An 11,266-nucleotide genomic window follows, 5' to 3' on the forward strand; every position below is an offset into this window, starting at 1 on the left:
CAAATCAGAAAAAGACATGTACCCTTGAGAATGTAGAGCATGATAAATTTGTGGGGTACCCTATAAAGATGTGTTTGATAGGGTACCATGTCTCATGATTCAATGCAACTGCACATAAAAAATAAAAATAAAAAGAGAGAGGAAGAGATATATACAGAAGGGAAATGAAAGCTATAATGCTCTCTATCTTATGGATGATGATGATGACCATTACGGGTTTTTACAAGTAAGTGGTTGGAGCATTATCAAAAAGTGATAGAGATGTAGTTGGGTGGGACGTTAATGGATTTGATTATCACACCCGTGAGAGAGAGAGAGAGAGAGAGAGAGAGAGAGAGAGAGAGAGAGAGATTGATAGAAAGAGAAACAGACAATAAAGAAATTGCATGCCCTGCCCATCAATGTTTTAAATTTACCCATCATCTTTTGTTATCTTTAAATTATCTCGTCTCTCTTTCTTTCTATCTATCTATCTATCTATCTTAAAAGGAAGTGTTCGAACAATTTTTTGCTTTGCTTGTTCTTCTGAATCTCCTCCTTCTCATCATCCCCATATATTATATTAAGGTGTTGAGTTTAGATTGCAATGGAGAGTGATGAACAAGTAAGCAAGAAGGACATAAAGGTGGAGATTCCAGCAGATGAGACTGAGAAGTACGTGTGTGCAGGGCTCTCAAGACAGCTGAGCATGACGAAGAACAATTGCCTCTGCTCCCCCACCACGCATGCAGGCTCATTCAGGTGCAGGCTGCACCGTGCCCCGAGCCTCCAGCGGACTAAAAGCATGGACTGTCGTGGCCCAGCGTCTAAGGCAGGCTAAATACTAAATACTACCACTGCTACTGCTGCTGCTGCTATGTACAACCAAAGCTCAGTAATTTCTAAAGAAAAATAAGTGCGAATGTTGCTTATATATATATACATATATGTATTTATTATGGCTCTTTGCTGAAGTTTGGAGTTTTCACATTCTCCTTGTATTCTGCTCTTTGTAACCATTGTTTTTGTATTGAGAGAATTAAAGCATGGCGTTTTATCAAGTGTCTTATAATTTATAAAAAATTATTGATTTCGACTAGCCTTTTGCTTACTGGTTCTGTGATTTCTGCAACAACTACGCTAGCATCAGTAATACTATGGCTGAAACAGAGCCAACTCAGTCTAGTTCAAGCAGCATCTTCAAGGCGCCATAGCCCTACAAAACCATAATTTGAATGAAGACATCTGAAATTTTTATTACCTTGTTCAGTTGGAATTAAACCAATAAATGGTTCATGTTGCCCACAAATGGTATGTGTCTCATTTAAATACTTGCAGCTGTGTGTGTTAAAACATTTTGTCTATGCAATTTATAATTGCTATAATGTATTATCAATTTTTTTTCATCAAGATGGACATCCCAGAGGAGAACTTTTAACAGGAGTTGGATATGGGCACATGGAATAACCAGAATATCTGAATGATGGTTACAATAAAATTTTAACAGAATAACAAGAAGCAGTTGCTTCCAAACAATTCTGGAGACTGGGTGGGGGAAACAATGATGACCATGAAGACCACAATGATGTCAAGGGGACAGAGCAAACATCATCACCACAATTATGCAGCACCAGATCCAATGCTACACATAAACCATGAAAAAATATATTTGAGTCTACTTATGTAGTCTCTACTAATTTCCCCAAACAGTTGGATGTCTGTTTCAACATGCAAAATTTGATCTCAATGATACATGTGTATGCCTGCCTAGGCAAGCAGGCAGTATTTCCAACAATAGCAAAGCCATTCATGTTGCCGTTAATCATTTTTGGATGACACAAATTTCAACGCAAGAATCAAAGTCACCTACCGACATATCACTTCATAATTGTTTCTGCAATAGGAAGTCAATTAAGTTGCAGACGCAATTATGTAAAAACAACAAAAGCAAGCAAGCCAATATTTCTTTTCTTTAATTCGGTCTTCACCAAGTTCTCTCTCTCTCTCTCTCTCTCTCTCTCTCTCTCTCTCGGGTTACTGATGATTGATTCACCAGTCAAATGAATAGGTAGCTGGGGAGCCGCTATTTCCTCACAAAATGACATGGTGGAAGGCAAGTCCTTAGCCTTTTGCTAGGTGCCAAAAGTCTTTCGGTTTGGGGTTTTACATGCATTATGGTTAAGTCTTGTAACACAGTACCAGGTAGTTTAATGTCATCTTCAGTTTGAGAAAATGTAAAGCAAGCAGCTGGTGATTTGAGGTGGGTTTATAATTATGTTTGTATAACGTGTCGGCCTGATAATGGGGTATAATTGTTGTACCTAAGACTTTTCATCTAGGTAACAAGTTTTTGTCTCTTCTTGTTGGTTTTTTGACTTCTTCTTTGCTTTAAATCCTGGCATGGTGGGTTGTTTTATAGCATCTTGTCCTAACTTTCCAAAAGATTTCTCTTTGCAAATGAAAAAAAAAAAGAAGAAAAAAAACATAATCTTCTACTATCCAGATGAATTTAATTTGCCAGCTGAATAATTGGTTCAAAGGAAAAAAAAAAGAGTACAGAAATTCCAATACTACAGCAGTGCAAAATGTCAGGTACATGAACCCCAAAGAATAAAATTTGATTAGCAGGTGAGGATCCAAGGAGGTGCAGCAAGGAGACAAGGACAGGTGTTGCAGATTTGTGGACATCTACACAAATCTGGTCCCGCAATGGTCATCTACAACTAATAGAGATTCACCTAGAGGCTAAAGGATTTTGCACTTGATCATGTCCTGAAAATCTTCTTTCTTATTATAAAAAGATTACATGAACATTAATGCACATTGGGGATTCTTAATTTTGGTTCCTAGTGAGTTACAAGGAATGAGGGAAAAAAGCATAGTATAATATGTTACTCGTTGGATTAACCAAACCCAAGTGGATCAAATTAAACAAAAACCACTCAATTCTTTTCACTGGTTGTACTTCTGTTGGTGGACCACAACTTACTGAACATTCTTTTGGGTCTTGCAGGAAGCAAGCAAAGAGCTTTGAGCTTTGAACTTCTCCCAATTCCATCTGGGTTCAAATCATTTTCATCCAAATCATCGTCTTCGGCGAGCTTCATTCGTAAAGTTGACATCTTGGACCTGGGAGATTTGAGACCTGAGACACTCCATTGGTCATCTGCTGGCATAAGACTAGAGGTGCTTAAAGGGGCTGGAGGCCTGGATGGGTCAATGTTATGTGTGGCTAGAAGTGCCCTTATGTTGCTAGGCAGCTCGGTCACTTTGCCACCAGCCATGGCAGCTCGAGCTTGCTCAAAGAAAAGAACTTGGACCACTACCCTTAGTGGGAGTAGCTCATTTTGTGCAGCATGCATGCAGGCCTCCATTGAGAGCTTTTTGCAGTCTAGAATTCGACACAGCCTCTTCCTTTCACTCTTGTTGAGGTCTGGATGTGCCTGATATTTAGGCATAACGACTTTAATTAATATACATTAACATCAACAAGAGTAGTTGGCATATTCTATAATTAACTAATTTCTAAAACTTCATCACAACCTGTTCCAAATTAGAGCATGCACAGAGATTTAATAAAGAAAAATTAAGATTATGTCATTCAAAATGTGGACCACCTAATCCCAATTGGTAACCAGTTGTGAACTTGACAAGATTTTAAGGTCAAGAGAGTTGGTCATCTGCTGATAATGGTGACCCACATTCTGAAATGTGACAGCTGAAATATACTCAGAAATCTAAATACCAAAAAAAGAAAAAAACATGAACTATGGTAAATATGAAACCCAGAATTTTGTTCTTATTACCTTGAGATAAATGTCAATTGCCCTGTAGAGATCATCATGGTCAAGCCTTGCAAACTCTGGTATTGCCTCAGCAATTGCAATGAACTTTGACAGAGACAAATTGACATCCCTGCCAATTTCCTGAAGATACACATCCATAAGCTTTGCCACCTTCAGCTTTGAGCTATGTGCTGCTGAAGATGATCTTCGACTCTCCTGAAACTCAAAATCAATGTTCTCCGCTGACCGAGACCTTCTCCTTTCAAAACCAAGCTTGGACCTTGGAGGGCTAGTTGGGGGGCTCTGCCCCTGCAACAAAAACTGCTCCAAAATGGTCATAACTATGTCTACATCATATCGAGTGTCGGTTTCATATGACACAGAGGGTATTATCAAGTCACTGACTGTTGCATCCTCTAATTGAAGTCCAACTCTTCTAGCCAATTCCATTTTTGAAGAGGAAGAAGCATTAAGGATATTGGCTGCCTTCAAGAGTTTAAGCAGAAAACTAGTAGATGCAGCACCTTTCTCCACTGGAACTAAGCTTACAATTGATTCCAAGATCAACCTATGCTTTGAAGTTAAATCATTGGCAGAGTCTGAATCTGAATCAGATGCTGCTTGTTTATGGTCGCATCCATTTTTTGATATGTTGGGCAACCATTTAGATGCATAGATTTTCAATGCATCTCCAATCAGATGAGAGGGCATTTTCCCACCAGATTTAATAGCTATCATGGTTCTCCAATAGAGGTCTATGCCCAATTCTGCTATGTCTTCAGCCCACCATCCTCTGTTTGCAGGCTTATTATGCCTCAGGCTCTCTGCACCATTGCAGGACATGTCATCTCTACCCCTCCTGGAATAACTATGTGACAAGCTAACCTTTGAAGGGTGTGTTAGGACTTTGGAAGCAATTGCCTCAATGCATCTGCTTGTGATGCCAAGGTCCTCTGACCACAAAGGAAAAGCCTTTGTGCTTTGTAGAGTGGCAATTGAGTCTCTCCACCCTTGGAGGATGCAAGAGTTGAAGAAAACCTCAAGCTTATAAATAAGGTTGCCCTTCTCAACATCCTCAGTCATCTGTAAGTACTCCGCGGCGCATCGAGAAGCTACAATGTTGTAGGCACTGAGGGTGATTGTGATGCCATAGCAGAATTTTGCACAGAGCTCAAATGCCTCAACCCCACTGGGAAAATCATGGAGCTGGATTATTTGGTGTTGTGAAGCTTCTTGATATTCAGAGCACAGCCTCTGCAGCCGCAAACACTTGGACAAAAGAGGAAACTGCGTGCCATGTGAAAATGAATCAATTTAAAGAAAAACTCATATGCAACATTCAATTGAATTGCATCATATATCAACTTGAACATATCCCATAATCAAAATTTGTGAGAAGTTCATTAAGTTTACCTTGTGAAGCAAATATCTGCTTCCCTTCACTTGAATTATAAGATCACTTGAAACTTCAGAGGAGACTGACCTGAATTCAGCAGGAAAAATAGAAAAATCTGTTAGTACCTTCATCAATGAACATAGGCATATCTAAAAAGTAACTTCATGTTCAATCAGATATGTGCTCTTACCTTACGGCCTCAGTAGTGTAGAAAGTATCTGGCCGAGATCCAAGTTTCATAAACTTCATGATTGATTCTTTCTTCTTATTTTCTTCTTATGTGCACATCAGAAGCTCATTAACATAATTGAATTCTATATCCCTTGCAGGCTTCTACAACACCAGGAGGCACACAAGCTTCTTCTTCCAGCAGCAAGCAAAAGTGAAAGAATTTTCCTGGATGAGGAGAGAGGATATCCAAGAACAAGGGAAAACCAAGAGCTCTTGCTGTTGTGGGTGTGATACTAAATGAGTTTTATATATGTATATATATAATCAGAAGAAGTTGTCAAAATGACAAAACTCAAGAGGATCAAACACACCAAAGCTCAGGTCCTATCAGTCAAATTCTATACCCCATGTGACTTGGACATGCAAACAAAGAATTAAAGTCACTGCAACTAGAGCTGCTCTAAAACTAGTAGACACAATCAAATTTTGTTCAAACAAAAAAAATCATTCAACAAAAACTTAGCCCTGAAAGATTGTAAAATTGTGAACTTTGGGTTTTTGTAATAACTAGAATGAAAAATATGGTTTAAGGCCTCTCTCTCTCTCTCTCTCTCTCTCTCTCTCTCTCTCTCTCTCTCTCTCTCTCTCTCTCTCTAGCATGGCCATGCCATTGCCAGCGTGCAGATCAAAAGGTAACTCCCACGTGCTTCTCTCGAGCCCACTTGTGCCCTTCTCTCTCATGATTGCCACAGCATTTTTTTATTGCAAGCAGTAAGACCCCTCCTCTCCTTCTCTGATTATTTTTGTCAAACACTATTTTATACGCAGTATCGTATGTCTCCTCATTTCCCATTGTTAATTTCTAAAAGGGAATATTACAATAATTGAAAAGCTAAAGAGAAAATATATTTATACTTTTTAATAAATTAAAATAAAAAAACAAAAAAAAACTAAGAATACAATAAAGTAAAAGGGATGCCAAACGCAAACAATAGGACATGTGTATCGCTATCAAAGATAGGCTTTTGAGCCTTTTAACCATTCTCCACCCTACAGGCTACAGTAAGGCTAATGTCAAAACTGCCCTTTTGTTCTGCTGCAATATCGAAACTATTCTCTCTTTTTTTTCTCATTTATGGCATATGGCCCCATGAGTGGGAAACTTTGAATATTATTGGTGTGACATGAAGAAAAAGATGCATGGATGATGTTAGAATGAGGCAAATGAAAGCTTTTTTTGGTCCTAAACTAAACTTCCATTAATGTGAGGCGATAAATAATGCATTATTCTGGCAGTTGAAGGTCTTCTCTTCTTCTTCTTCCACATATTTCATTTTCACATGGTTTTGCGATATTTTCTTTTTGTTCATATGTAACTTCGATGCATGATGATCGTAACAATGAGGACTGACAGCAAAGCAGTAGGTCCCCATATTGTAAGCATATGACTTCTGATCATATCGGTTTACCAAGTGGCCCCTTCATAGTTGAACTCTAAGGTTTTCTTTCTTCATATATTCATTTTTTTTTTCATCTATTAGAACAAGAATCGACCTCTTTTAGCGTGGGCGTCACGAATCTATGCGTTTTTTTCACAATCATTAGTGGTTGTTTACTTGTAGAAGCCGAAAATCTGTTCCAATTAAAGGGAAAACAAACAAAAAGAAGATAGGTGAACTATGTTGAAAAAAGATCGATTTTTCAAAACAAAAAAAAAAAATCCAAGGACTTGTGTACTTAAGTGTTTCACCATATTATGGCATAATCACGGAGAGAATGAGACCCTTTTTATGTTATGTCTCGATCAATGTCCTCCAGATAACAGAACCTAAGCTTGTAATGGCTCGATCAATGACTACCGTTTGTTTTTTCTTTTGCCTTTTTTGTTTGGGACGTTTGATATATCCAGGGCAAATGCCAAATCTAGGGCAATTGGCATGCTTGATATTTTACGGGTAAATGAAGGGTAAGCTGTGGAATGAGACTGAGTGGTGTCGACTACAGGTAAAGGTCATTGTGGGCATAAGTCGATGTCCACACCCTACGTGAGAAAGAGGGTACACCACAAATGCCGTAATGGTCCTCGTCCTGCTGCCCAACGGGGTGGCCAACCGACAGTATGGGACCTTCCCACGGGCCCACATTCTCCCTATACTTCACTACTTCTTAGTCAGTGGGACCCTCCTAGTAGAAACTTGGGCCCTTTACAGTTTGCATATACAATACAAGAGAACTGCGGTTGGCAACCAATTCTAAAAGGCCTTTGGCAATATACTATAGACCTAAATTTTGTATGTGAATGGAGATAAAAGTTGATTTATTACGGGATGATGCTTCCCTCTTTGCCCATAGAGAGGCCTTTGGCCACACTCTTTGCCCATTGATTTTCAAAAAGTTATCAATAATTTCATCACCAACTGTTGGTAATGGTTATGGCGAAAGAGTTTTATTTGAGACATGTTTATATTGTCAATCTGAATTACATTTAATAAGATAATATAGTGATATTATATACTTGGATATGCATTTCCCACGCGTAGGGAACGGTGAGGCTATATCTATGACTTTATCTAAGCTAGGATTCACAAGAAACACAAGGACCCCACAAATTGTATGCATAAAAATCATGTAATCAAAGTGAGAACTGATGAGAAGGGGCACCACAATCCCACATTGGAAAAAGCTGAAAGAGACTCTGGTCAGTGCACTTGGGGGGGAGAGACTGGTCCTTGCTGTAAATGTGAATGATACAATTCACAGGGTCTCGAACACAACAAGATTGTGGCACTAGAATCATATCTGGCTCAGTTGCATACGTACAAAACTTGAAGCCCCAAAAAAAGATGAATTTAAGTGACAGACAGTGATTACACAAAGCTACGTGACCTTTTTGATCTTTCCTTGGCCTAGCAAACAAGGATTTCGTACCTCATGAGTCATCGCCATTTCCTTCCAGAGATCTCAAGGCTTTACAACGATTGGATTGGTAGGCTGAGATCAGTTAATGTGTATATATCAAGTGCAGCTGTGGCCCTGCTTGACTGGTTATAATCAGTATGTCATCTTGTCAAACTGTATGTCATTTGTTATAGCCCGCACTGGAGTGCATGCATGGTTATTTTGGTAAGCCTAGCAGTTCTCCAGCTAGCATATGTAATTCAAAATTATTTGTTTATTTGTTTCTCTCGGGTATTAATTCATGTACATGATTTGCGTGATGATTCTGTCTCTTGCATATATATTTAATCGATCATCTTTTTTCTGTTTTTGAGCTTCAGCTTAATTATTTTTGTTTATATATATTTATATGTAATAGTTGATTTGCAGTTTGTCTGTAATATCATTCATTAATTCTTCCCCAAGTTGGAATTCTTTTAGGTAACTAATAATGTCAGAGACTCTCACATCAAAGAAACCCAAAAAAAAAAAAAACTAAATTCCAAAATGAAACAGTTAGCATTTGAGGGATCCCACATGCATGGCTGTGCCAATAAACAGCTGCAGCCTGCAATTATACGAGTTTTCGTACCAGTAGATTCTGTATCACTAATCTAAGACTGCTGTTCTGGCTCAATAATGACACGTGAAAGAGGAAAACAGCAAGCACAAAATTTCAAATCAACATTGGTACTTATGGCCTATCGTCAATGATTTTTGGGGTCTGAGGAGAAAAACTTACTTGCAATGGGAATAACATTATTTTGTTATTTCCGACTAATAATATTATTATAATATTTAAAAAAGTTATCTCAAGTATCATTATATTATTAGCAAGAAATAAAAAAAAATATTATCCCGTTTTATGAAAGTGTTTTTCCTTCTTGAGATCTAGAGTTTATGCCCCAAAATAAAAAATTTAAGTGGACCAAGAGATGTACTGAGGAACTCAAAGAAAACGAGGAGAATTTTCATGGGTTATAGTGTTCCCTTAATTCTCCAATGCTTTGTCATGGGTTATAATTAAAAACTGAAGGGTAGGGCCTAAGAATAATATAAAGTGCTTTGTTAGACATTTTGTCTTTGTTGCATTACAAATGTCAATTGGCACATTGTTCTACAAGGCCAAAACTAATCATGGTTTGCTTTGAACTATCTGTCAGAGGATCTACAAGATCATCATCAAAGTAAATGGAGGGTCAATGTGAGAAGATAGAGAAGGTCTAAAGGCTAAAATGCATGATAAATTAGGGCTATTTTATTATTACATGCATGAAATGAAAGTATCCAAATACCATCACCATGCATATATACATATATACTTGGAGTTTGGTGTGTGATTTTCAGTATTATTAGGTGGTTTAATTAGCCTTTAGAGACAAGTAATGGTGGAAATGAGAGGGGGATTAGTCAAAATCAAGAGCTTAAAAGCTTGAAAATCACAGTTGTAGTTGGTAAATGATGAGGGACATCTCGCTTCCCTAAGATACCCACCCTCCTCCATTTGTCAAAGATTCGCGTGCAAAGCATGTATGGGCAGGATGAGTGTGACATGACAAATGGTGTTTTTAGCTTTAGCATTTTATTGACCACGCAGAAAATAAAAACAAGAACAAAAGCTTCTGTTTATATGCATGAATAATTAGTACTAATCCAAAATCATAAGACATAAGCATGCTTTTTCTCAAGGCTTTGCTATGTGATATGAAAGATATGCATCATCATCATCGATCCCATTTTTACAATTTCACACTCAAAAGACCCAATTAAAAATAAATAAATAAATTTACTTTTTCGCATAGTTGTTACTTAGATCGAATAAATGTCTTTTCGTTTGACTAATAATTTCTTTTGTTGTATATAGGGGTACAAAGATTTAGGAGTTGTTTGCACTAAGCCATTCATAGATCGACAAAATTCTAATCACTAAAGCAGATTAGTAAAGCAGCAACCTACTTGTTTAGGTTCCTTGATAACCTAATCAATTGGAAATGACCCAATTACTGTAATGTACAACCGGGAAGCTAAATGAAACAATGACGAAAATTCTTAAAAGAGAAATTGATCAAAGATATTAGAGAGATTTAAATTAATTTAAGATGCTTAATTCAACAAATGAAATCATCACAACATAATATAACAACGGCAACTTTTAAAGAAAATCTTGATTCTTTTAAAGTGAGAAAGAACTCATCAAAACAAATAGAATCTTCACACCTGTTAAATTTCAAAACAAAGAAAGTTAAATAGAATATGAATGAAGACTAAGAACGAAATTTCATTTTCATTGTTTGTAGTTTATATAAGGGCACTGAAAAATCCTGGTGGATTTGTCTTACCCATTTTTGTCCTGATGCCGTTCAGGTCTGTCTCCTCGAAATCATGCATCTTCCTTTTTCAGACACACTGGAGAAATGTTGATGTTTTGTTTAGTATAAAATCTTTTTGCCTCGTAGGTGCATTATCATTGCTCTAATCTCTGGTCATACCTCAATCTACTTTTGCCCATTTGTTTGGCCCAACATTCCGTCGTCCGAAATTACGTAGGTAAATTAGCAGGGCTCTAATAGAGAAAGGTACAAAAAGACAGTGTTGTGTGATGTGTTGCACACAATTTTGACATCACTTTCGGCTTGAAGACTACTTTTGTTGAGGCTGCATTGTTCGTAACAAATCATGGATGAAGTCAAGTCCACGTCGAAAATGTGCAACACAATTGAGATAAAATCTCACACTACAGCACCGATAACTTTTGCGATAAAATTATTTCCTTTTGTCGACTAGACTATACATTATATGACATGTTTGGTCAAATTATAAGTTAAAAGAGAAGTCGTACCAGAAAAGACAGAGAAAAAAGAGAGCAATGAATACGAGCATAGATTTGAAGCTCAAATTGGATTCTACAACCCTAATTTTACATATCTTTTAGCAGTGTGTTCCACCCAATGGCTGAAAGGAGGGAAAAGAGAGTCCAACTTGGTAAGGATTAATATCA

At 37.5% G+C, this 11,266-nt stretch overlaps 1 protein-coding gene across 1 annotated transcript; it reads right to left on the reverse strand.

The window, feature by feature from the left end:
* LOC18790592 (BTB/POZ domain-containing protein At1g67900) lies at positions 2,575 to 6,399 on the reverse strand. Its single transcript, XM_007221917.2, has 4 exons — positions 5,351 to 6,399; positions 5,178 to 5,247; positions 3,786 to 5,051; positions 2,575 to 3,422 (listed from the first exon to the last, which is right to left on the reverse strand). Exons 1-4 carry the CDS (start codon positions 5,407 to 5,409, stop codon positions 2,922 to 2,924), a joined length of 1,896 nt encoding a protein of 631 aa, XP_007221979.1. The 5' UTR covers positions 5,410 to 6,399; the 3' UTR covers positions 2,575 to 2,921.

Source organism: Prunus persica, chromosome G1 (assembly GCF_000346465.2).
Source record: "Prunus persica cultivar Lovell chromosome G1, Prunus_persica_NCBIv2, whole genome shotgun sequence".
NCBI lineage: Eukaryota > Viridiplantae > Streptophyta > Magnoliopsida > Rosales > Rosaceae > Prunus > Prunus persica.